The following is a 27859-nucleotide window of genomic DNA, read 5'->3' on the forward strand; positions in this document are numbered from 1 at the left end:
TCATAGCGCTGCCGCAATGAGGTATACAACGTGCTCTGGCCGTGAGTGCTTCACGCCTCCGGCTGAAACCTCTGCGTATTCTTTAGCAAGTTATCTCAAGTTTGTGCCAAGCGCAATTTTCAAGCATATTGTAGAGAGGGACGTTAAAGAAGGAATACCTGGCGGCAGAATAAACACGACTCCAGGGAGATTTTTGTCGGCTGATAACAAAACATTCCAACATTCAGAGCTGGAAATAATGTAAGTCAACTATACGTCGCCTTTAGTTTAAATATTTTTACTAAATAAGCTACTGCCCATTAGGCAAAACAGCCTAGACATCTCAGCTGATTGCTCCTGTTTTGCATACGATGAGTGTTGTCTCAATGTTCGTCAAGATTTTCTCAAGTCGTTTTCTCAGTCGGGAGGGATACCAGCCTGGGATGCTCACTACTGACAGCACTACGGTAATTCTCGATTAACTCAATAAACATTCAAATATTTGCTGTGAAAATAGAAAGAACTTTGGTGCATGAAAATTGTGACATTTTTACAGTGCGGGAAGGTGAGCCCATCTAGGTGTTCGATTAGGCCACTGAGCACTCCAGAAGGACGATCTTCAGTGTTTTACTGGAATTAGAAATACTAAACATGCTGTGAAAGTAATCAACGTTTGCAAGAAAGTTGCAATCATAATTTACATAATGCAGAGCGCAAGTTCGTCTGCTTCTTTTGCGGGGGTCCTGATGACGTCATAACGCCCAGCTCTGATTGACCTTGATTGAAAGATAGTACGTAGACCTCAAACCAAGCTGCCTTGAGGTATGCCCACCTTCCTTGAATCAGACTCTGTAGAATAACCTTAGCTAGGTATACGACCTTAGCTGGGGTAATGACGAGACAGTCATTCGAAGCATCCGAAACGGTTGAGATTGCTTTTTATATGTCTCACGAGAGCGCAGCCAGCTCTCGAGACAAACCCACGCGCTCGTGCGCAGCGCTCGCAGACTTGCCCGCCGGCCGTGTGTCGGTAGATACATCACACCCCTTCCTCCTTAGACGTGGGCACCGTATCTGTCCGGTGGTCGACGCGCCCGGGAGCTCACCCGCGTCGCGGTTGACAAGGCAGATCCCACTGTTGGTAATGGGCGAACGTCGTCGTCTGTGCTGTGCTGTTTAGTTGTTTGTTCTGAACCATTCGCGCCCGAATGTGTGCCCCGGCGATCGTGTAAGCACATGTCCCAAACTGGTGGTGGCGGCTGTGTCTCCCAGCAGCTCGAATCCGGAGCGCGATGTCGAATATGGCTTAGATGTCGTCTGACTTGACCCCGCTCTGTGTCAATCATCCAGGATCGTGGTCCGGCGCGGCGTGCGATGGACCCCGGCATCCACTTTCGCTCGTTCGGGAACTGTCGAATCCACACGGGTTGTCCAGGAGTAAATTTGTGGATATCGCTGTTTTCTTCCGGCAACTGCTTGAAGAGGGATGACTTGAGTCGATCCAGTGCAGAAGGCAATTCTCGGCCGTACATCATCCACGCAGGAGTCTTGCCCGTTGTTGCGTGCACTGTCGTGTGTTGCTTGAATAGGAAACGTGACAACACGCACGAGAGGTCTTCCCTTCCTTTTTTAGATACAGCTTGTTTGAGCTCCTGTACCATCCGCTCAGCCTGCCCGTTGGTTGCCGGGTGGTAAGGTGCGCTCGTGACTGCGATGATGTTGTTCATGCGGTAAAACGTCGCAATTTCTTCTGAGATGAACGCAGCCCCGTTGTCTGAACAAACCTTCTTTGGCACTCCAAATGTGGCGAATAATCCCCGCAGCTCCTTGATTACAGCGCTTGATGCCATGCTGCTAACTACTCGCACCTCCAGCCACTTGGTGTATGCGTCTACAACGACCAGAAATACTTTCCCTTCCACTGGACCCGCAAAGTCCATGTGAAGTGTATCCCAGGCTGTTGATGGTCGTTCCCAATTTGTCATCGGTACTTTTATCTTGGTTTTCTGGTTTGTTTGACATTGGGCACATTCCGCCACACATAATTCAATATCTTTGTCAATTCCTGGCCACCACATGTAACTTCTGGCACAGGCTTTCATGGCCACGATTCCACGATGTCCTGAGTGTACAAGACTCAAGGACTCAGGCCGCAGAGACGCTGGTATCACCACACGTGATCCCCATATCAAACATCCTCGCTGTGTCGCTAGTTCAGTGTGCTTGTTCCTGAATGGTTGAAAGATGTCTTCCTTAAGGCTCCTGAAATTTCCACTCTGAACTGCGTCGTACACACGGGAAAGAATAGCGTCTTCTTTTGTCTTGTCTGCTAGTTTCTCGACAGTAATCGGTGGCCTGGTCAACGCTTCCAGCATGAGCACATCTCCGGGAGGCTGTGGCTCGTCGTCGCTTGCCGGTAAAGGTAGTCTGCTCAAAGCGTCTGCATTCTGATTTTGTTTTCCTGGTCGGTAGACTAGATCGTAGTTATAGGCCGTGAGCTTAACGCACCACCTTTTCATGCGTGGCGAAAGAATGGGCGGAACCGGAGTTTGTGGACCTAGAATCCCCAGTAGTGGTTGATGATCCGTTGTGATGGTAACATGTCGACCGGAAATGTAGCGGTGGAACCTGCTTGTAGCGTAAACTATAGCTAAACCCTCCTTGTCCAACTGGGAGTAGTTTTCCTCGGCCTTTCCCAATGTTCTAGAAATGAAAGCTACGGGAGACTCGTTTCCGTCTTTGTCTAGGTGCGCCAGTACCGCACCGATGCCGTATGGTGATGCGTCACACGACAATACCAGCGGCTTATTGTCGTCATAATGTGCTAGAACTGTACGTTCCGCGATGGCTTCTTTCAGTTGTAGAAACGCCTGCTGATGTCGTGCACCCCACTGCCATGGAGCGTCTTTCTCAAGTAGCATGTACAGCACCTTGGCTATTGATGCTCGGTTCTGAATGAAGCGGTCATAAAATGCCAGGAGTCCTAGAAAAGACTGAAGCATGGCCCGGCTGGTCGGTTCCGGCATCTCTTTGATTGCTCTCAGTTTTTCTTCTGTTGTGTGTACTCCCGTTGCATTTATCTTGTGTCCCAGAAACTTCACTTCTTCGACACCGAAATGGCACTTTGACCTTTTTATGCGAAGCCCGGCGTTCACCAACCTGCTCAAAACTGCCTCGAGACGCTCAAGGTGCTCTGTTTTTGTGGTTCCGCTGATAATAACATCATCCAAGTAGACTCCCACGCCGGGTAGTCCTGCCAGGATTGTCTCCATGTAGCGTTGGAAAATCGCTGGTGCAGCCGAAATTCCAAAAGGCATTCGTTTAACCCTGTATAGTCCCTTGATAGTGTTAATGGTGAGCACATCTGCTGTCTCTGCTGTCACGTGGAGCTGTTGATATGCCTGAGTGAGATCCAGCGTCGAAAATATGGTGCCTCCCTGCACACTTGCCAGAAGGTCCGTTACCGTTGGCATTGGATACACCGTTGGTTTTGCCGCCGCGTTCACCGTGCTCCTATAGTCTCCACACATCCGTATAGTGCCGTCCTTCTTTCGTACGATCACCACCGGTGTTGCCCAGTCGGAGTGCTGCGTCGGCTCGATTATGCCTTGGTTTTGGAGCATCCGCAGTTCTGCCTCCACTGCGGTTCGCATTGCGAAAGGAACCGGTCGAGCCTTTAAAAAGCGCGGTGTCGCGTCTTCCTTCAGCTCCAGATGTACCGCGTGGCCCTTGTGCCCGTTTATCTCTGGATCAAAAACTTCCTCGTGTGTCAGTAACACGTCATGAAGGGTCTTGCCCTGGTCAAGCTGGTATATCCCGCTGACTCTGATATTGAGTGCCGGGAACCAGTTTCTCCCAAGCAGATTGCAGCCCGAACCTGAGGCCACGATTAGCGGGAGCAGATAGTCTTTTGACTTGTGTCGGACGCGCACTTCTGCCGACCCGAGAACTTGTAGTTGTTTTCCTGCCCATGGTCGGAGCGTGATATGTTCTTTGTTCAGTGAAAAGGCATTCTTAGGCCAGGTTTTCCTGTATGTGTCTTCACTGATGATGGAACACGCAGCTCCGGTGTCCACTTCGAACTCCATGGGTCGTCCTTCGACTTTGAGTGAGACCATGAACTTCTTCACCGACGTGGTATAATTTACGCTGTTCAGCTCGTATAAGTTTTGGGTATCCTCGTCATCACTCGAAGGTGTTGACTCATCATGACTAACCGCGTGTGTTGATCGCCGCCGTTGATTTGTTTCAGTCTTCTGATAACACGCCCTTTCGATGTGTCCGGTCCTTCGGCAAAAATTGCAGCGTGCCGTGCGGAATCTGCATGTAGCTGCGACGTGTTGTTCGTGACAGCGATGGCATCGTTGTTCACTTGATACGAAGTCCTGTTTCTTTTGCTTGCCTAGGTTCCGGTTTTCACGTACTGTTGATTTTTGACCCTTGGTTACGGCGTTAATGGTGGTCTTTTGAGCTTTGACGTCTTTTTGCTGTCTTGCAGCACTCTCTGCTCTCAATGCGAAATCATACGCCTTCTGGAATGTTAGGTCCGGCTCTGCAAATAGTCTTTGCTGAAGGTGTTCGTCCGCAATCCCACATACGAACCTATCCCGTAGCATCACCTCCAGTGGTAGCATTGTTGTGGACGATGCGGTGACCGGCTCATCGCCGCTCGCACTGGTGCTGGTGCTGGCGCTGGTGCTGGCTGTTGCGGTTGTCGGAACTCCAAAGTTGCAATCGACGGCGAGCTTTCTTAGTGCCGCAACATAATCGCTGATTATGTTGCGGTGTAGAATAACCTTAGCTAGGTTATTCGTGTAGAATAATATAGCCAGTGTAGAATAATAGCCAGTGTAGAATAACCTTAGCTAGGTATACCACCTTAGCTGGGGTAATGACGAGACAGTCATTCGAAGCATCCGAAACGGTTGAGATATATACGAACAAACATAACATACGAAACGTAAACATACGAAACAGAGCTCGGCGTTCCGATGTACATAGCCATAGCCCCCGCAAAAGAATCAGACGAACTTGCGCTCCGAATAAGATCTATTTGGGGGTTTTACCCGATTTTTGCTAAGGGCTAAACGGAGATTCAAACATTTTAATCGCTCTGTCCAAACTGAAATAAATATCAACTCAAAGGAAACAGCAGTACACGCCAACGTGTGGTGTGCCATAGCCTTCTCTATACTCACAAGGCCTGGCAGTTCGACAACGGATCCATAGGGTGCCCGGTCGCAAACCTAAAGCGCGAGGATCTCGTAGCACATATCATTTCTCGGGAAACCTGGTCGTCAGCTGACAGCTTTTGCAGCGGCGAGGACCCAAATCATGGTTTTCGAACCCGACGAGAAAAGAATTGGTAGCGCGAGGACTGCGAGGAGCACGAGCGGACATTCCATTGTACGGGAAAAGGATATTTCGGCGTCTCCCCGCAGCAGGGCGCCCGTCACCTGGCTCTCCTGTCATCCATTGTCTGCCGCTTTACGCTTTCAATTTCGGCGGCCGCGTCTCGTGGCGATTTGCCAGGCTATGTCACTATAGAGAAGGCTATTGGAGTACCAGTATATCGATTTCACTAAGCGTCCCACGCATGCGTGATGCCGCCGCGGTGGCGCAATGAAACTGGCGGTGAGATCTTTGATTTTGTACTCGCTCAAATTTAAGATTGCGAAGCGAGAAATTATCTCCATGAGCCTTTTTATAAAGCCAACCTGAGAAGATATACGTTGAGGTGTTTCATAAGGGCAAAAACGTTTCTTCTGATATATTTACTTTTGTTGTCCGCGTCGTTTGAAGGATCGACAAAATACGTGAATGTCAGTAATATTTAAGCCTGGAAACAAGGAAGTTTGAGTGTAGAATGCTGGAGCATCTACGGAACCGGAACGCTAGCGACAACCCAAGTTTACCGTTTGTAGGTATCATTTGGTTTTAAGAAATGTTATGAATGACTCAGTTAATTATTCGTGAGGAAAATAAAATCAGAAAACCGACAAACACATACAGGTTGAGCGATATATATATATATATATATATATATATATATATATATATATATATATATATGCTAAACTAAGAAAAACAACAATTTGCACCCTGTCACAAGTGTCTTGACTTTAATAATAAAATAATAGTAATACTATTAATTATTATTATTATTATTATTCCGCATAATTCGAAACAATACACACGAATGAGTGTCCGTCAGGAGACAATAGCGACTTGTAGGACAGAACCTGCCAATGGCGTAATGACACATCATACTGATTTATTTATTTATTGTACACCCGTAAGCGATATGAAGGTGAACTGCCCTCTTCTTGGATTTTAAAGCTCCTGCAAGTATTGAAACAAGCTCCGTTCCAGAAGAGGGCTAGTACGCAAAGTTTAGACCCAAGCCACGTACCATTTGAGACTGATTGATTGATTGATTGATTGGGGTTTAATGGCGCAGCAGCGACCAAGACTATAATGCGCCAACAACTAGGACTATTGCTGAATCAAGGTGGAAGAGAAGAAAGAGCTATAGTAGCTTGTAATTTAATAAAACAGTGATCATGAAAGTACAAGCGCTTAAGATGTGGCAATGAATGCGATTAACTATTAAAATTATAGCTGGTCCAAGAGTCTTATATCCTTAAGAAAGTTGAAAACACACTTGTGTGGAATCAACGGCTCATCGCTGAGTAAAAGGGCGAGATGTAAGGGTGTATGCTCTTGGTAAACCTTAGCAAAGTGTCTGTGGCGTTCTTGGTCATACAAAGGGCATACAAGTAAGATATGTAGGATGCTTAACGGAATGCAGCAGTGTTCACACTCCGGAGCATCCTCCCCACGCAAAAGATGCCCATGGGTAAGACGGGTATGACCAATTCGCAGTCGGCACAAAACCACCTCATAAAAACGCTCGCGGTGTCGTGCACCCTCCCATTCCTGAAGTAGTGGTTTTACTGCGTGCAACTTATTGTTTATTTCTCGGTCTCCTTCCTCTTGCCACTTGCGTCTTATGGAAAATTTCAGAACATGCCTATACTCTCTGTAAGGTATTTTCCACAGGTCGACTTCTCGATCCTTAGCAGTACTTGCTGCTCTGTCAGCATCCTCATTTCCGGCAATTCCGACATGTGAAGGAACCTAGTATAGTATTATTTTATTCTTCCGTTTTGCGGCTGAAATTAGCGTGTTCCTTATTTCTATTACAAGTGGATTGCGATCATTTCCCACTCTGGCAAGAGCTCGTAAACCACTAAGTGAGTCCGTATAAAAAATTGACTAGTGAAGCTTTTGTTTGAGGATCTTATCTGTGGCGAGGAGTAAGCCATAGAGCTCTGCCGTAAAACAAGGCACTGTCATTTATTCTCCGGACAAGCTGCACCCCAGGCCCGATCACTGCGCAGCCCACAGAGGAATCAGTTTTACAACCATCAGTGTAAAAACTTATAAAGTCGTGATACTGTGCTTGGAGTTCAAGGAATTCTTGTCTCAGGACTTCGCGAGGAGTGTCTTTTTTGTTGAATTTCATTAGCTCCAGTTCGCACTGAATGGGAACTAGGTCCCAAGGGGCTGCCGAACTCAAACATTGTACAACTGGAGGCAACACGTCCAGTCCTACAGACTCCGCAGAATTGCGAACCCTCATGGCAAGAGGTGGAACAACTGAAGGCTTGTTACTGAAGGTTCGCTCGTAGCGTATTCGTTCCATACAGTGTAAGGTTGGATGGTTAGGAACCGATCAAATTCGCATAAAATATGTGAAGCCCAGTTCAGATCTTCTTTTCTCCAGAGAGAGCTCGTTTGCTTCTGCGTATAGACAGAGAACAGGAGATGTGCGAAAAGCACCGGTAGCAAGCCGCAACCCTTGATGATGAACAGGGTCCAGCATTTTGAGAACCGATGTCCGGGCAGAACCATACACGATACAACCGTAATCAAGTCGGGATCGAACGACCGACCGATAGATACGCAAGAGACAAAGACGGTCAGCACCCCAGGACACATGCGACAGGACCTTAAGTATATTAAGCGATTTAAAACATTTCATCTTCAGGCTCTTGACATGCGGAACAAAAGTCAATTTGGAATCAAATATAAGACCTAAAAACTTGTGTTCAGTTTTCACTGGGATAGGAACATCATACATAGTCAAAGAAGGTTCGTGCAAAACTCCGCGGCGACGTGAGAAACTCACAAAGACGGTCTTCTCAGGAGAAAATTTAAAACCGTTGACATCAGCCCATTTGACCAAGTTGTTGATTGTGAGCTGGAGCCGACGTTCACATATGGATGGATTACAAGACGATACAGAAATCTGCAGATCATCGACGTACAGTGAGTACTGAACAGTTGGAGCTATTGCACGGACAATTGAGTTCATCTTCACAATAAAAAGAGTGACGCCAAGTACACCACCTTGATGTACTCCATTTTGCTGCGTAAATTCTCTAGAAAAAGTTGTCCCAAGCTTCACGCGAAAAGTCCGGTTTTGGAGACAACTCTGAATGCCACTTAACATTCGGCCCTGTACACCTAAGCTGAACAGATCCTGCAGCATGCCATGGCGCCAGGTTGTATCAAATGCCCTTTCCAGGTAAAAAAAGACAGAGACACAATGCTGCTTATTTACAAATGCCTCTCGCACAACAGTCTCAAAGCGAACTAGGTGGTCGACCGTGGATCGTCCTGAACGAAAGCCACATTGGTACCTGTCAAGAAGATTATTACTCTCCAAATAAAACATCAGCCTTCTGTTGATCATCCTTTCTAATGTCTTCAAAAGACAGCTAGTTAGTACTATAGGCCTGAAGCTGGAGGCGCAGGCAGGATCTTTTCCTGGCTTTAAAAGGGGGATAATGACGGCAGCCTTCCAGGACAATGGGAAAAGACCCTCGACCCAAACTCGGTTGAAAAGGTACAAGATGAGCTCTACAGTAGATGGATGAAGGTGCTGAAGCATTTGATAGTGGATACCGTCCGGCCCAGGGGCAGTCTGTCCGGATGAATCGAAAGCCATCTGCAGTTCGTGCAGCATGAAAAGAGAGTTATAAGGCGCTTACAAACCACCGGTCGTAGGCACAATCTTTTTTCTGCATATAGCTTATGCCGCCTAAATGATTGCGTATAGTGTTCGGAACTAGAAACAAATTCGAAGTGCTCACCAAGAATGTCAGCCTGTTCGTCAAGGCTTGCAGGACATATTCCATCCCGGCACAAGAGTGGGAAAGAGAAAGCGCCGTAGGAACCCTCAATTTTATGCACGCGATCCCAAACTTCCTTTATAGATGCACTGCTATTGATTGAAGAGGCATATCCTCTAAAGCTTTGCCGCTTGGCTTGCCTTCGAATAAACCTTGCCTGGGCCCTTTTTCTTTTAAAACCAATCAGATTACTTTGAGTAGGGTAATGCCTAAAGATACCCCATGCACGATTTTGTTCCTTTTTTGCCTGGCGGCAGTCTTTATTCCACCACGCCTTCGGCCTTTTTGGGAGATGCGAGGACGTCATGGGAATGGCGATGATTGCGGCCTGTAATATGTGTCGAGTGATATGCAGAGTGACATCATCGATGGAAAGATCATGAAGTGATGAACACGCTAAAACTGAAGAGCTCCTAAATGTTGCCCAGTCAGCCCTCTCAAACTTCCAACGAGGGGTACGCGTTTAAAGACCAGCAGGAGGACTGTTAAACTCTAAAATAATTGGAAAATGGTCACTTCCATATGGGTTTGGAATGACCCTCCATGAAAACAGCGAGTATAGTGAAGGATGGCAGATAGAAAGGTCGATGGAGGTAAAAGTCCTGGTCGCTGAACTAAAGTGTGTGGCTTCTTTAGTGGTAAGTAAGCACAGTCCCGTGGAAAGAAGAAAACGTTCAACAAGTGCTCCTCTAGCATCCAGTTTACCACTCCCCCAGATAGTGTTGTGTGCATTAAAATCGCCTAAGATTAAGTATGGAGCTGGGAGCTGACTAACAAGATCCTCTAGCTCTTCGTACTGCAGCTGGTATCCCGGTGATATGTACACTGAACAAACAGTAATTACCCGGTCTAGCAGTATTCGGGCAGCGACAGCCTCGGGAGTGGTGTAGAGAGCCACTTCGGCAGATGGGGTTGTGAGCTGGACAACTACAGCAACACCACCAGACGCCACAGAGGAGTGCAACCTATCTTGTCTAAACACTTGATAATGGCGGAGTACATTTGACCTAGTTTCTTTAAGATGCGTCTCCTGCAGACAGAGGGCAGCAGGGCGGTGTTCGTCTAATAAAAAAGTGACATGATCATAATTACAAAAAAGCCCACGACAGTTCCACTGTAAAAACAGAGACATGGTGAAGATTAAAATAGGAAATTAAAATTAACATTATAACTGGCCTTTAGGACACCGCAAGATAACTAAGTGGACACTTGCTTATGATTCATTTCTAAAGGGACTACGATCCCTTTGGGGGCAAAATTCTAGGAAGTTTATTTTTCTTTTTCTTTTCTACGACCTGAAAAGGTACTGATGACTCAGCACCTGAAGGGACCAGGTCGTCGTCAGAGGGTGGCATGCTCTCATCCATCATTTCATCTACTGACTGCTGGCTTGCGGTCGAGTATGCCTCGTCCAGCTGGCCAGGCTTTCGAGAGCTGGTCGAGGCGGGAGTGGGCAAAGCCCTGCCTCGGCCTGAAGAGCGAGCAGACGACGAGGGTGTCCGCTCCAGCTTTTTAGAGGAGGTGGTCTGAGACGGACCCTCTTTAGGGACTGAGGGTGGTGCGAGAGGCACCACCCTGATGCGTTTGGAGGGGATACCTCCTTTGGTGCCATGGTGTCCATTGCCTCCTTTAAGAGAGGCGTGGCAGCACCATTCAGGCACTGTGAACCTTTTGGCTCCAACGACGAACGTGGTCGTGGAGCCGACCTTGGGGGGGGGGCAGGGGGTGTCGGTGGGGCTGCCAGGTCTTTGGGACAAACCTGGGTTCCCACCGAGGTTTTCGGTAACATGCCCCCTGTGCGTGTTACCGTAGCGAAGGATCCTTTCTGTAGAAAAGAAAGTCGCTTCCTGGTCTCAGGAAATGAGATGTTTTCTTTTACTTTGAGGGTAATTACTTCCTTTTCTTCTTTCCATTTTTTACAAGAACGGGAGTAAGCGGCGTGTGGTTCGCCGCAGTTGACGCAGTGTGGTGGGTTTGCGCAGTTGTCCGACGGGGGATCGTTCTGACCGCACTTGGCGCACGTGGTCTTGCCCCTGCAGCTCTGGGCACTATGGCCGAACCTCTGGCAATGGAAACATCTCCTGGGGTTCGGCACATATGGCCGTACTCTACAGTTCAAGTACCCAGCCTTGATTGACTCGGGAACTTTGCTCAACTGGAAAGTCAAAATGATATGTTTTGTTTTGATCTCTTGCCCCTCTCGACGGAGGGAGATTCGCTTTGCAGCGACAACTACTTGGTCACTGAGGCCATCTACGAGTTCATCTTCTGTACTTTCGAGGAGGTCATCTTCAGAAATCACACCTTTTACTGTATTCAATGTACGGTGGGGAGTGACTGTCACTTTATAGTCAGAAACTGAATTTAGTGATAGGAGTGCTGTGCTTTGTTCACTGGTTTTAATCTGAACGAGCAGATCTCCGGATGTCATTTTTTTGGCAGAGAAGTTCTTTCCAACAATGGACTCAAGTGTTTTGGAAACAAGGAATGGTGACAGTTTCGCCAAAGGTTTCTCACTTTCAGTGTGCATCACTAAGAATCTTGGAAATTTTTCTGCAAATCTAGTAGGATTAATCGTATGTACTTCGGTGCGGCCCCTTTTGGGGTGCCGATCAAGAAAGGTTTTTTGTTCAGTACCCATAAAGATGGGAGAGAATTTCGGTGCCCCGGGTGCACCACCCACCACGGAGCCCAACACGGGGGTAGGCAATGTGCCATAACAAATATGGCTTTGCTGACAACATTACACTACCAGTGCTGCGCAGGCACTATAACCTAGTGTGGATCCGGACAAGGGGTCTATCGCCACCCAAGGTTAGCCCTTGCCGCCAAAGAAGGTGAGAAGGAATAAAAGAAGACCAGAGAAAAGAGAAAGGTAAGAGGGGATAGTAGAAGATGTGTCGACTGACTGAATCATCCTGGTCGGGCCAAGCCAGGACACCCGTCTACAGGAAGCAGGGGCCAAAGTGGTGTGTTGCCTCGCCCGGGGGGCCCCGAAGGGTCCAAACATACCCCGGGCTCAGCTCAACCACCAGGATGCCCTTTTCCCTGGACACGGGCTCGCCACGCACAGCCAGACGTGGGTGTGTCTTAGCCACTTTTACTCAGGGTCTGTGGTGTCGCCAAAGTGGCTAGGGTCCGTGGTGACGCTACTCACCAAGCACCTAGCACCTAAGGTGCAGGCGTCCCCTGCGGAGCTCGGGGTCCGTGGAGACGCCACTCTCCAAACACCTGCTTTCACAGGTGCCCCCTGCGGGGACCCTTTGAGACGTTGAGTTAATATGGCTTTAGGGAGCCGTAAAACAGGGAAGAAACCAGGTAAGGTGTTCACCTTCATATTGCCGGCGGGTCTACATACTCTCAATTGCCGAAGAATTGTAGAGGAGAGGGGCAAAGCAAACCAAAGTAAAACAAAATGACGAAACAAAAGACATGCGGCAAGAAATTCGAATATCAAAAATACACCGCGATTGTCAAAACCTGTAAGCAACATCTGTTACGAACAAAATAAACAAAATTAAATGACTCGTGTCGGCTCATCAAACAGAAATATAAACAAAGGTTGGCGAAAAAGAAAATAATCGGGTATAGTTGGCGACATCTGCTGGAAGGTGGTTCCAGTGGTTTGGTGTATTTGGGATAAATAACTTAAAAAAATTGCGGTGGCTTAGCTCGGCTATGCCAGGTTATACGTAGCGTGACCGTATGCGCACAAAATGAGAGGAGCTATCAAGTGGCTTCGGTGGAGCGTAGACTTGGCTACTGCGCAGCGGAGGCGGACAGCTGGGCACGCGGCGGCGCCAGTGCGTCTGCTGCGACTATGACGCAACAGCTTGTGCGCCGTGTGACGTTACTACTCCTCGCGCTTGCGCAGCACGGAGCACGGCTCATTATGTGAGCCACGCGAAACTGCCCAACCTCGGCCAGTGTAGCTCACGTTACAAAAAGTGTTTGTTTGGCAAGGTGCTGATCCAACTTTGTCTTGATGGTCCAGACGGAAAGAGTAATAGTTAGGCAATCCAAAGAAATGGTCTCGCAGAGACTGATGATACACTTTATGAAACAGGCAAAGTCGAAAAACTTTCTACGCAATGACAAAGAGGGTAACAAAAAACTGGACTTCATTGATGATACGCTGGTTGTTCGATTATTATCAGACAGAATAAAACGAACGGCGTTATTTTGAACTAGTTCGAGAGCTTTATGTAGAAAGGCGTAATTAGGATCCCAAATAGAGACTGCTCATTGAAATTTTGGCCGTACAAGAGTGTTACAAAGAAGAAGTTTTAAGCTAACTGGGGCCGTTCTGAAGTTTCGTCGTAGGTATCCTAACATGTGGTTAGCGTTGGCGATTATTATATTGATATAAGGTTTCCAGGTTAAAGTCGAGGATATAGTAACACCGAGATAACGGTACGAGTTTACAGATTCAAGTTGAATGTCGTTTAGTGTATATGCTGAAAGGCGCGAGTCTTGCCAGGGAACCCGCATTAGTTTGCATTTGTTAGGGTATACAGGAAGCCCGTTTAGAACGAACTCAAGTACAGGAAATTATTTTTGATATTGAACTCACGAAAAATTTAAATGAAAATGCATGTAAAAGGTATGTTTTATAACGAACTACATATTGTCTATATCAAACTTTACCCCTCCGGGAAGGCTTCCAAAAACGCGCAGACAATCGTCTGCTAGCCTGTCCCTTCCCCGAAAAAGAAGTATGAAAGAAAAAAAATTCCAAAAGCTCAAGTTGCGAACAAAATTGAGCGAATCAGTATTTTAGCAGGGGAGAAGTTAAAAAAAAAAAAAAAAAAAAAACACTGCACGCACGCAGAGGAAAAAAAATCTTTTCACCCCAAAGCGCACAAACTCTGCACGCGCATGCCAAAAAAAAAAAAAAAGAATAAATCTTTTCAGTGCCGTGTTACAAGGCGGAACTGAAGAGATGAGAAAGAAAGAGAAGGCTCTTCGCCTTACAACGAACTCATCGCGGAAGTTCGATGTAAATGTTTTTTTTTGCTATATCAAACTACTTGCTATATCGAACTGATCGCAGCGTTTCCTGCTGTTCGTTACATACGGGTTTGACTGTAGTTCCATACGCCATTTTTTGCACGAAAGAGTAATATTATTTAAATAGGATTACAAAAAGGCGTTTGTCATCATCATCATGAACTTCCCGATAAATTACACAGTGATCTGTGTATAAATGCATGAAGAAAAAAACACAATTTGGTAAATCAATAATGAATATTAGAAAAAGAAGCTGGCCTACACTGCACCTTGGGGCACGCCCAAAACCACATTAGTCAGGAATGAATTATTGCCATTTAGAGTTACATACTGCGAGTGGTTGCTAAGAAAGCATTCCAGCCAGGTTAACAAATTAGAATCTAGGTTTAATGAAGAAAGTTTAAGCATTAGTAACTTATGATTAACCTTGTCGAATACTTTAGAAAATCGAGAAAAATACAGTCAGCCTGATGGTTTTTGTCGAGTACAGCATGCAAAGAATGGGTGAAATGAAACAGCTGCGTTTCACAAAAAAATGAGTAACGGTAACTATGTTGAGCAGGGGCGAAAAATGATTTTGATTCTAGGTAATTAAAAATATGGGAGTACATTATGTGCTCCATTATTTCACAGGAAATATTTGTCAGTGAATAGGGTCAATAATGTAATGGAGAAAGCTTGTTACCGGACTTATGCAGTGGAATTCCCTTCACAGTTTTCCACTCTATTGGGATCGTTCCACACTCAAAAGAGATTGCTGCAAACGTTTGGCCAAAAAAAAAGGATGAGTACTTTTTAGTTTTTTACTCGAAAAATTATATGAAAACACCAGCCCAGATAGATTCACAATCGCGCATAATAATCACTTACATAGTGCAGTAAACTTGGATGGAGCGCGTTGGTAATAGTTTTCGTATTTTTGAAACGAAGTACATACAGAAAATTCCACTTAAGTCAAAGAGGGAAAATAAAGAAATTATGTACCGGAGGTGTCTAGTTATTTCGTGTGATAAAACAAAAGTCGCAAACTACATAAATACCATCAGGCAACAAAACATTAACTTGTAAATAACTAGCAACAAACACGATGTACTGTATTCGCTCGTTCATATTGGACAGAAGGACCAAAAGGGAAACACAAGATTAATATATATATATATATCAAAATCATCTAGCGTGAGATCAAAATAACATATGAAAGTTGATATTCTTTGTTTAGAGAGAGAGGACGAATGGAAATAAAAAATACGAATGGGAACTAGCATTGGAAGTAATTTGCTAAATGTCGATTTCACGTTAGATATTGCTTTTATAGTTTTTTTTTAACATATGCCTCGTTGTTATCCCAAAAACGTGTCCAGCAAACCATTAAAACCATCAGGTACCAAAAAAAAACGAGCGTTGACGCTTCCCATATTTGGCATAAAAAGGCGGGATAATGAAAAATTCACTTTTTCTGAGAACGCGTTCCACAACAGGAGGCGTTTTAAAGGAACTTTGCCAACAGTGTCTGCTATTCTAAAAAAATGTTCAAATATTCTTTTTTTGTTTTTTTTTGCAGAACAATTATTGACCGAAGCGCTCTGCCAGAAGAATTTGTGAGTTGTTGCAGCCCCGAGCTGTTCAAAGTCGAAATGACTGTTTTTTGTTTTTTTTTCTTTTAAATTTAGTACTGCATGTATAAACTATGCACAGGCACTCGGAATTGCCTGCGGACGCTTTTGCCATGATTATGAATTTTTTTATGCGTTTTTATGTTGCCTCTCCTGCGTAGACCGAATGGTCCGCAGTATTGTAAATAAATAAATAAATAAATACATATTTATTTATTTATTTATTACGATTTCACTTGTCGACTATCCTGAATCCACTACTTCTATAGAATAGAAAAACATCTCCAGCGCAATTTGCTCTCGCACTTTTTTATGGTTTTCATCAGGGATGGGCAAAATACAGGTAAATATGTATCGAAATACAAATACAAAATACTTTGTCAAAAATGTATTTGATTGCAAATCTAATTACATTTCCCAAAAAGCATTTAAGTACAACATACAAATACAACTAAATGTATTTGGTCTCCTCCAAATACTTTTCCAAATACATTCCTCAAAATTTGCGTCAGCGACCTCAGGGCACCTGCAACGGGTTTCTGGGTATCTCAATTTAATTTTGCATCGCACACTCGGGAGTTAGTGTGCGAGGCTCTAGTAATGTAATAGAAATATAATCACAAACAATGTAATCAGCTTGGACGTAATAAGTGAAAAAGTACAGAGCTTCAAGCAGATTTTTTTGTCGATTACAGTTTGGTATAGACCAACAAAGAACCGAGACGACCAAGACGCGCAGCACCTGCTAGAGAATTTTTCATTGTTGCTACTCACACAAGTTACGAAAATCTGGACGACCCACGCACTCAGAATGCTCCAGGCAAAAATATGGATTGAAATGAGGCTGGAAAGCATCAGAAGTTATCACAGGCACTCATTTAGCCAGTCTGCCTGTGAACGTCGATTTCGTCACTATTCTTGTCCTGGATTAGCACCGTAATCACAAAGTCACAAAACGCTTCTGCTTGATTGAGAGACACTGCATTCGGTGCAGAACGTAGTTTTCTTCCTGCTCTTGACAGTGATAACAAATTTGAGGGATATATTTTCGCCCACAAAATTGTATTTAATTACAATTATATTTGAAATATACACGTTTTAGTACTTAAATACACACGTCAAATACATTACCAATTTGTAATTAAATACAAATGCAAAATACACAAAGTATTTGAAATACGTATTTCAAATACTCGTATTTGAAATACTGCCCATCCCTGGTTTCCATACATATCGACTCCAGGAAACCAACTTAAAAAACAAAAAAAAAAAAAAAAACATGTAAGCGAATAAGCGAACTCCGAGTAGCATTCGTCTGACTGCTTCTTTCTCTTGCAGAAATTTAATCGAAAAGCCTCAAGCGACAACCTGAGCTACCTAACCATGCAGTGTTAGATCCCTCGAAAAAGAAGACGACTGACCCGAAGCTCGCGCCACCACCCGCGTGGCGCACCGTTCTTTTTGCTGGGCAGGTGTATCCGTTGGACGTGTATTAAACGCTCCCTTTTAAACCTTCACTGGTCCCCCGTTTCCCATGTCGAGGCTCTAACATATCAGAAGTGGGATAGCCAGCGACCACGGCCCACTTCGGATCGAATCCTGCGGCTACGACTTTGCACAGCGGTGCCAAACGAAACCTCGACATGGCTGAAGCGAACGAGGAAGGTCAGCGGCGCAGCGAACGGAACCGGACCCGACAGACTGCGGCAGGGGGCCCTCCCCGACTTCCAGTCACCGTTACTACTGGAGCAGGGAGCACAGGCCTTGGCGGTAGCAATGGCGTGACCACAAGCCAAGGTAGTGTGGCAGCTGGAAATCCTGAACTCTCCGACACCGGTAATCAAGGGCAAGGAACGCCGGTGACGAGCCCATCGATCGTCCCTCCGGCAATTCAGACTGGATTAAATGTACCGACAGGCGACCTTCCAGGACTTAAATCTCTTGTGCAGGAGGCCGTACAAGCCGCCGCGCGAGGAGCGATCACGGGGTTGGCAGACCTGCTACGTTCCACAGCTCAGCCCACGAATGACGCAAGACCACCGACAGACTCTGGTAAGCTGGTACCAGTGTTCAACCCCGTGACGAATCCAGCGCAGACCATCGAACATTGGATAAGAAAAGTCGACGAGCTATCTGTGATATACTCATAGAACGAGCGACAGACGTCGTGTTTTGCGCTGAAAAAACTGGAAGGAATCGCTAAAAGATGGTACGACGGCCTCGTCAGTGTCCAGCGCTTGTGACTTGAATGGAAGGCGGAGCTGAAGAAAGCTTTTCCACCCGTCATATGCTTACAGCGCCGGTACCAAGAGATGGAAGCGAGACGGAAATTGGCAAACGAAACCGTCGAGCAGTACTTTCATGAAAAAGTCAGCCTAGCTCGACTCTGTCAACTTTCTGAAGATCAGATCGTGGATTATGTCATAACCGGCATCAATGACGGATCTCTCGTTTGAAGTCCGAGCGTTGTCAAGTTCCCGACACCGGAGGCTTTGCTGGAATGCCTCAAACGTTTAGACGACCGACTCACCGCCGTCGGGGAAGTGTCCCATCGATCCGATGCGGCAACCGGTTCAAGGGCAGAAAAGAATGCCAAGGCGATCTTTGTTGACGCACAGTTGCGGATGCAAGAAGACAAGGAACGCTGTTTACCTGCTTGTGTAATCAACGTCACAGAAGATGGCGATGCGGTTTTGCCTATTTTGAACATATCCAGTTCCGACCTTAATATCTCAAAAGGTGATGTAGCAGCCAGAGGCTCCTGGTGTTTAGAAATGTCTGAAACCGCCATCAAATGAAGGACAACGGATCTCCTGGAACCGACGAAAGCGGAAGATGTACGAACAGGACATCTGCTTTGCCCTAATCGGTCGAGGAGATACCGCCTTACAACAAAGGACGGTCCCATCGTGCTAGCACCTTTCAAGACGCGGCCAGTTAAGGAATGCTACTGCTACAGCTGCGCAGGCCAAGGCCAATTTGGTCACCATTGTCACATGAAAAAGAGGGGCAATCGGGTTACGCCCTGCATCATTTCCTACGACGATCCTGACGAGTCTCAACATCAGAGTAGACAATCCGAAAGAAATCGGGGGGCACCACCGAACAAGCAGAAAGGAGGCAAGAGCAGCCGCAAGCGGGTGCACAGCGAAAATGCGTGGGCAAGAAGACAACCAAGGAAACGACCTCACCGCAGTACGAACACCAGCACCGAAACAACGACGGCGGCTACGACAACAAACCTTCCGTGAGCAACAGCGGAGGCTCGAGAAAGAAAAAAAAAGAACAAAAAGTCGCACTTGTAGCGGAAGTCGATGCGACTTTCTAATGACACCTACCGCATTGAAGATATACCTGGCCACAAGCGGAATCAACGTTTCTACGCATCAACATCTCCCGTTGACAAGCTGAAACGAGTCAACACCCTTGATGTGTTGACTCGTCAACACCGAGTCTCTAACACAAGACTTAAAGGGCAACTCCACTTCATTTTCGATACTTAGAAAACTATGTAGCCCTCTTCAGTATCGTATAGGAAGACCCCATGTCAAATATTACGATCTAACTTTGTCTATATATTTAATAAACTGGCCAGCAAACTTTCAAATCAGCCAAGTCGCCGAAATCTGCCATCTCCAGCGTGCGACGTGGAAAGCAATTGTCAGCGCAGTCAATGCGACGGAGTTGGAGCGGCCAACGTAGAGCCACTACGTCAGAGCCATGACTACGTCATTCACACGTTTTGTTTGTTTTTACTTCTCACAGCGAAATTGAACGATGACGTCATGACTTTCTCCTCCCGGTGTTGGCTGAACTGCGTCTACGTCATCACCGTAACGCGGATGCGCTATACTCCGCGACAATTTTTCTTGGCAATGCAGTGGAAGGTACGTCCCGCGTCCTCTCTCCCATTTTGAGTGTACGAAGGCTCTCCTCCTCTCCCATTTCTGGGGAAAGGAGGAGAGCCTTCGTACACTCAAAATGGGAGAAAGGACGCGGGACGTACGTTCCACTGCATTGCCAAGTCGTCGCGGAGTATAGTTTGCGCTGCCCTGCGCGCTTATCGGTTTCGTTTTCCCCGCTGCCCCTCTCCTCTTTCGTCTTCTTCCCCTCCCACTCTCCCCCGGGCCGTCACCGTCCACGCCATGCGAAGCGACCTGCCCGCGTCGCGTGTCCGGTCCCTCGCCCCCACGAACGTCACAAGACCACGTGGTTCGACGTGACGTGGCCATGACTATGCCGGCACGAGACCAATGTTGCCTGACGCAACCGAAGTTTCGGTTTCGGTATCAGCTGATGTTGAAATTAAGATTACGCAAATAATATTCCACATATCGCGAATCCGAGGACGTAGAGATGTTTAGTAGTGCTTTGTGAAATGGAATCACATGTGTGGGAAGCCGAGGAGGACGACGGCGCGCGAGGGGGCAGGAGCGGTGGCCGGGGGCCCGGTGCGCGTGAGAGAGTGCACGAGGATTCCGCCAGGCACGGTCAGGACAGCAACAGCGACTGCCAGGCCCAGAACCAAGACGCCGAACAGTAAAAAAATTTGAATCAATCCTTGCTCGTGTGACTTCTTGGGAGGGCGGACCAGGCAGGGACCGATTGGGCAGCAGTATAGTAGAGCGACCCACACAACTGGCGCCCAACGTGGGGCTCGATTCGTCTGCTGCTTGTTCTGTTCGTCCCGGGGAGTCACAGAGATATATTGAGCGTTCAGCGTGGTGTAGAAGGGTAAACGCTAACGATGCCCCCCAAGATGAGGTCGACCCCCAATAGGGACGAGGACGACTCGTCTGAGAGTGGAACTCAGGAACCGACTGACGCTGCGGGGGCCGGAGAAGGCTCTAGTACGCGAGCATCTCCAGATGCTGGGATTTTACCACCAGCTCCAGCTGGAGGCGCGGCAGACATCGGCGAGTTTATGCGCGCCATGACGGCGATGATGGAGACGTTTTCGCGACAAATCGCGACGGCTCCAGGAGTCGCGAGTGCCGCGCCTACGTCTCTGCCCCGACCGCGGTTGTCCGTACCAACGCCGACCTACGCGGGATATTCCGACGGGAAATCGGTCCACGATTTCTTACAGGACTTGGACGCGTATGTAGCCGCGTTGGGAGCATCAGACGAAACGGCCTTGTTGCAGATCGTGCCAATCGCGTTAACGGACGACGCGTCGCGCTGGAGACGGTTGCAACGACCGTTTCTATCGATGGCGGACTTCCGGACGTGGTTTAGGGAGGAATTTTCGCCCCCTGATTACGAGATGCGGATTAGGGACGAACTAGCTAATCGCACTCAGCACTGACGAGAGCCTCGTGGAGTACGTTCGCGCGCTCCAGGAGCTCTACTCGAGGGCCGAACCATCCGCGTCTGACGCAGAGAAGGTAGCTAGAGCGATACGGCAATGTCACCCTAGATTCAAAGCCTATCTGCCCGGACGGAATTTCGCGGATCTGGAGGCACTTGCCAGAGAGGCGCGAACTGTCCAAGTGGGCTTGCTCGCTGAGCTGCAGTACCGCCCCCCTCCGAGGGCCGAGGAGTCCCTAGAGCCAAGATGCGCGTGAGCAGGACGCGCCGCAGACACTCACATCGAGTCGCGGACAGCGTATACGGCCGTAGCGGAGCGCGGTCACGGGGTAACTATAACGCCCCGGGCATTGGACCCCTTCGCTTACGAGCAAAGGCGCAGGGCAGCCAACGCAAACTCGGCCCGAGTGCAGACCCGCAGGGTTGGCGCAGTGGTCAACCACCGCAGAGGCGCGACTGGTCATGACAGTCGCGGGAATCATGACTCATCGCGGTTTGCCACAGATGAAGTGTCGCGTGAGGGTAACGATAGACAGGTTGCGCGTAACGACCGGCCACAAGTCAGGTGTTACAACTGTCACCGTCTTGGGCACATCAGGCGGCATTGCACGTGGGTAGCCTCTGGTTCTCAGGGTTCCCAGGGAAACGCCAGAGGCCGGCGCCACTAATCAGGTCCTCTAAGTCGAGGTTGCCGGCCGCTGCCGAGGCCCAGTATCAGTGTGCCAACAGGGCTGAAATTTTGGCCAGCGACCGCGTGGCGATGGCCCCGTCGGCGTGTTGGGCTCAGAGCACGACACCTGAGAAGGGCCCGTACGTGCGTGTAGAGATCGGTGGTAGAGAATATCCGCCACTAATTGATACGGGTTCTACCCTTTCTCTAATTGGCGATATGTGTACGAGGACTGCCGTAACAGGAACCTTTGCGCGGGGGAACTTGTAACTCCGCTGCGTTTAGCGACAGGATTGGCGGAAGCGCAAGGGGCGATGCGCCTTCACCTTGGCCTTGACGGCAGGCGAAGGAGGCAACGTGTCGTTTACTTGCCCGGTATGTCAATTCCTGTTATTTTGGGGCAGGACTTCGTCTGTCGTGAGGGCATAATCCTAGACTTGAGGAACAACGGGTATCGTTATAGTGCGTTTTCTCCTCTTATTCCCTTTGTTGCCCCATCATCTCTGGTGCAGGGGATGGAATGTTCACTCGCTGCGTCACACCAGGAGCAGGTATTAGCTGCGCGAGTCGTGCCCGGGAACGTCGAAATGATAATTGCGTCTTTGGATGGGCCCGCCGACCAACGGCGGATGCTAGCGAACGCCTTGTCCCAACACGCAGCTATGTTTACCGAGAGACCGGGCCTTACGACTGTTTTACAACATAGGAGAGATACAGGAGAGGCCAGGCCGTGGGGGTGTAATCCTAGACCACTAAGCGTACATAAACGGGCCCTCCTAGACGCGGCTCTCGAGGAGATGCTGGACGCAGGGGCGGTGCGGCTATCGCAGAGTCCCTGGGCGTTTCCAGTAGTTTTGGAGCCAAAGAAAGACGGCACCGCGCGCCTTTCCGTTGATTACCGAAGACTTAATGAGGTCACTAGAAGGGACGCGTAACCTTTTCCCTCTATTGAGTCTATAATATATTCGCTTGGAGGCGCGAGGGTTTTCACCACGCTGGATTGTAGCAGGGGCTTTCTCCAGATCCAGGTGGCGCCAGACGATGTCCAAAAGACGGCGTTCACCTGTTACAGGGGGTTATTTGAGTTTACGCGTCTTCCGTTTGGGTTGTCGAACTCGCCGTCGAGTTTCCAACGGCTCATGGACATCGTGCTGGGCGACACGAAATTTAACTTCGACATGGCCTACATGGATGACGTTGTGGTATTCTCCAGGTCGTTCAAACAGCACCTAACTCATCTCGAGATCGCCTTAAGGCGAATGAGTGAGGCCAGTCTAACAATTAATCCAAAAAAAGGGGCAACTGGCCGCCTCAAGGGTAAATCTTTTAGGCTTTGTCGTAGACAATGGTACCTTGAAGCCGAACGATGAGAAATTTAGGGCCATTCTCGATTATCCACCACCGCATGATGTAAAGAGCCTTCAAAGGTTTCTGGGGATGGTTGGCTTTTACCGGCAGTTCATCCCGATGTGCGCGGAGCTAGCGCGGCCTTTGAATCTGTTGCTCCGGAAAGGCTCAAGGTGGGTCTGGGGTTCAGAGCATGGTGCTGCCTTCTCTTCTCTCGCGAGGGCAATAGCAAGCACCGCTAGCCTTCGGTTACCAGATCTTAATCGGCATTTTGTTGTGCAGACAGATGCGAGCGGCTACGGTGTCGGAGCAGTATTGCTACAGGAGCACGATGGAGAGTTACGCCCTGTGGCATTCGCTAGTCGAACGCTCACACCGTCGGAACGCAACTGCAGCGTGACGGAAAAGGAGGGGTTGGCCGTCATGTTTGCTCTGAGGAAGTTCGACCTCTATTTAGATGGTACGACTTTCGTTATTCAGACTGATCACGCAGCACTTACCTGGATTCAGAGGCTAAAAGAGCCCGCGGGGAGACTGGCCCGCTGGGTACTAACCTTGCAGCACTACTCGTACACAGTTGAGTACCGAAAGGGATCGACCAACAAGGTAGCGGACGCGCTCTCTCGGGCGCCCCAGGATGGTGGTTGGGAGGAGGTGACGCCACCAGAGTGTAACGAGAAGCGCGGGAAGAAGAGGAGAATGCCTCCGGATGCAGGGGTGAGGTCCCTCACGGACGGTTGGGAGGAGGCAAAGCAACCGGCTCTCGTAGCAGCCTTAGCGCGCGGCACGAAAGAGCAAAGGATCGTCGCTTGGGGTGAAGTGGTCAGCAAGGAAGAGCTTGTCGAGGCCCAGAAAGCAGATGGTTTTTGCCAGCGGGTGATGGGTAAACTGGCTGAAATTGCGATTGACACCGGGAAGGCTGGCGGTCGAGTTAATGATCAATTTGATTCATATCTGCTGGGCGAAGACGGCTTATTGCTTCGCTACATCCCAACGATCGATGAAGGGGAGGGTAATGAGCCTCCCTTCAGGGTGGTGATTCAATTTCCCAGGAAGCTACGGAAGAGGTTTATCGGGTACTTTCACGACTCGGCTGTGGCAGGTCATGGCAGTGGCAGCAAGACTTTTCATAAGTTATTCCGCGCCGCGACCTGGCCGGGGATGAGGCAAGACACACTCCGATACGCCCGCAGCTGTCCAGCCTGCCAGAAAGCGAAGCCCACAGGGGGCAAGCCTCCGGGCTTGATGCAGTCGGTGGAGAGTGACTACCCGTGGGAGATCGTCGTTTGCGACATCATCGGCCCACTGCCGAGAAGTCCGCGGGGAAACCAGTACCTCTTGGTTATTACCGATCATTTCTCAAAGTGGGCAGAGCTGTACCCACTGAGGAAGCTGGTTTCAGAGCGGATCTGGGAAAAGTTACTGGATACTTTCCTACGCTTCGGCACACCGAGGTGTCTCATTAGTGATAACGCTAGTTATTTTACTAGTAAAGTGTTCCGGGACTCCTGCTTGGCGCTGAACATAAAGCACAACAGGACAACACCGTACCATCCCCAAGCCAATATCACTGGGCGTGTGAATCAGAATATCAAAAGCATGCAGATTGCGCTAACGGAGAGACACCGAGACTGGGATGAGCACATCGCTGAGAAGGGTTTTGCCATCCGGAATACCGTGAACAGATAGACTGGTTTCACGCCAGCGTTTCTGAACCTGGGTAAAGAGATCCCGTCTCCGCTGGAGGACGAGTTACGGAGCAACCAAGGAACACCAGGACGCCCGCTCGCTAGGTACGCGGAACAGCTAACGAACCGCTTGTCTGGGGCGCTGCACGATGCTAGAGAGAATCTTGATGCCGCAAGGATCGAGCAAGCGGCGCAGTATGACAGGAGTCATAGGCACTTGGAATTCAAGGTTGGTGACTTGGCCCTGAGAAGAACCCACCCTCTGAGTAACGCAGCTAGCGGTTTTGCCGCGTCGCTTGCCCATAGATGGGAAGGGCCCTATGAGGTAAAGACGCGAATGTCACGGCTTACTTATAAACTCACTTGGTGTGATACAAATGAGGAGTCGGGTCCAGTTCACATCGCGGACTTGAAGGGGTATTACCGTCGCGATGGGGAACATAGTCAATGAAAACTACCGCCGCCGACACATTCGGCCTCAGAAAGTGAGGATTTTCTGGTGTCTGACAGTGTTCTTTCTACACAGGATGCCTCCTTGGAGAAACCGCCCCAGGGGTCCATACCCAGGAGGCCAACCGGACGGGCCAGGCCCCGGGGCGGCTGGACCCCAGTGGTCCGGTCGACCAAACCCTCGGGGCGGCCGCCCAGGGAGGCGTCAACACCGGGGATGGCCGAACGGCGGAGCGGGCCAGCGCCGCCCGGGCTCCGCAGGTACCGCGAGCCCGACAGCCGGCAGGCCTGCGCGGTACGGGGCAGGGCCGTCCGTAGCAACATCGCGGCACCAGGCAGGGCCGTCCGCGACGGAGCCCCCGCACCACGGAGCGGGTCCGTCTACGACCGGGGGACCTGCCTGGAGTCGGCCCCCCTGCCACATCGTGGCCACGTGGACGGAGTGGGAGGAAGGAGGGGCGGTCCATTTCGTCTCCCGCCGGCGTTGGAAGCATCAACCCAGACCAACGCCTGGCCAGCCCGATCACGAAGTCCCACTCCCGTTCCGTGGCAACACGCAGCCGGTGGCGCCACGGGTCTTTTGAGCGCCTGGCACCTGCTGGCTGTGCGGGGTCCCGATAATACATCTGGAAACCCACGAAGCAGGTCGACTCCATTCTGACCTGCTGGAGGCACAGCCCCTCCCGGACAACCTGGCGGCAGAGGTCCAGACCCTGAGGGCAAGCCGCCCGGACCTCCTGGCTCCCGCTGCCTTGCCCTCCGTCCAGCCTGCCCGGCCTCCCGAAAACCGTGCCGCCGCACCGGCTCCCGCTGCCGCCGCCATCGAACCCGCCACCACGATGGCCCCCACAACACCGGCCGCCACCACATCCTGCGGGCCAGGCCATCGGGCCAGTGTCGTCCACCAGCCCCCTCCGTCCCCCTCGACTTCCGACGACGCCATCATGGCCGAGGTGGAACAACTCCTCGGCCAAAACCAGTGAGCACCCAGGCCCCCCCCGAAGACCGGGCCTTGAGGGGGGGGGGGGGGGGGGAGTGTGGAAAGCCGAGGAGGACGACGGCGCGCGAGGGGGCAGAAGCGGTGGCCGGCGGCCCGGTGCGCGTGAGAGAGTGCACGAGGATTCCGCCAGGCACGGTCAGGACAACGACAGCGACTGCCAGGCCCAGGACCAAGACGCCGAACAGTAAAACGATTTGAATCAATCCTTGCTCGTTTGACCTCTTGGGAGGGCGGACCAGGCAGGGACCGATTGGGCAGCAGTATAGTAGAGCGACCCACACATGTAAGCCTAAATTTCTCGGAATCGAGCGGAGGTGCCCTTTAACAGGCGTGTAGTAGTTACTTGCTGGGGGATTTAGTCTCGCCAAGACTTTGGCCACCTCCGCTGGCAGTAAAATTAAGAGTTTGTGAGGCAAGCTCGACTCTACAAAACCCATTTTAGTGCAAACGTGTTAAGAATTTACCAAACAGAGGCCTATGTCTACTCTGACACGAAAGGGCTGCAAAACGCTTCTAATGACTACCTTGATCCAACTGTTATCATCCATAACAATGATCTCTAAAGAATTCAATTTACATTGAAACGTTTCTAGCTAATTTTTTTTTTCTCGAGCGTGGCAGGGTTCTTTTCAAGCAGCGCGGCGTTTTCTTTTTCTGTTCGTCTTCTCTGCACTTCATTTTAGCACTCAGAAATTTCGTCCGCTAATGCAACGCACGTTTCGATGAAGATGATTATCTTGGGCTTGCTCATGTCCTTGGCCACTTTAATACGGAGCTCTTCCGCCAAGAGCATTAAATCGGTTTTCACAATCGCCGCGAGATTCATGGTGCCAATATTCCGAAACTTGCAAAAAAGATTGCCTCTTTTTCCAGTGCTTATGGTACCCAATTAGCAACACTCAAGAAATGTCTTAACCCTTAACGGTGGTCGGTGAAATGAAAGGAAGCTCCAGGCACTCATCAAAATCACCGCGGAACCTCGAATCTATGAGCTTGCCCTTATTCTCCCTTTCAATAAAAAGAAGGCTTTGTGGTAAATGTGAAATGTATTGTAGGCTTGATTTATGAAAAAAAATGTCTACAACATTTCAAACATTGGTGGAATAAAAAGAATGATGTGCGAAAAAAAATAATTTAAAGTGTATGATAATTCCAAGAGTTCCACGTCCACACGATAGATGGTATTTGTGCGCTCCCTCGTCATATAACATTGTTAGAAAATTTAAGGCAGAGAAGTCAGCCTTCTAATCTTAGGACCTAGAAATTGTCTTCTGAAAGGGATACCGACAGGGTATTTATGCCCGTCGAGGTTTTTATTTCAACATGACTAGTGAGAGCCTAACTAGCCAGAACACAATTTGCTTCACCAAATTCCTTTTCTTTCGACCCGAAAAAGGCCGGTCGAGTATCAGCCTGTTCCAGGGGCGCTCCCTCACTTTTCTGTGGTCACGTTCCGTTCAAACTATAGCGTACCAAATATATTCAAAGTCGCAGGTAATCTGAGACAATTAGCTAATAAAACTAGACAAGGATAAACGTAGTTTTTAGAGCACAGCTCTTAGGCGCCCGTTTCCGGCTTAAGCGGCGTCGCC

The 27859-nt window shown here is 49.0% G+C and overlaps 1 protein-coding gene across 1 annotated transcript; it reads right to left on the reverse strand.

The window, feature by feature from the left end:
• Positions 1 to 1034: 1034 nt before the first annotated feature.
• On the reverse strand, positions 1035 to 27093 carry LOC115316347 (uncharacterized protein K02A2.6-like). Its single transcript, XM_040213589.3, has 2 exons — positions 26984 to 27093; positions 1035 to 1779 (listed from the first exon to the last, which is right to left on the reverse strand). Exons 1-2 carry the CDS (start codon positions 27091 to 27093, stop codon positions 1035 to 1037), a joined length of 855 nt encoding a protein of 284 aa, XP_040069523.3.
• Positions 27094 to 27859: the final 766 nt, after the last annotated feature.

Source organism: Ixodes scapularis, unplaced genomic scaffold (assembly GCF_016920785.2).
Source record: "Ixodes scapularis isolate PalLabHiFi unplaced genomic scaffold, ASM1692078v2 PGA_scaffold0__279_contigs__length_252992795, whole genome shotgun sequence".
NCBI lineage: Eukaryota > Metazoa > Arthropoda > Arachnida > Ixodida > Ixodidae > Ixodes > Ixodes scapularis.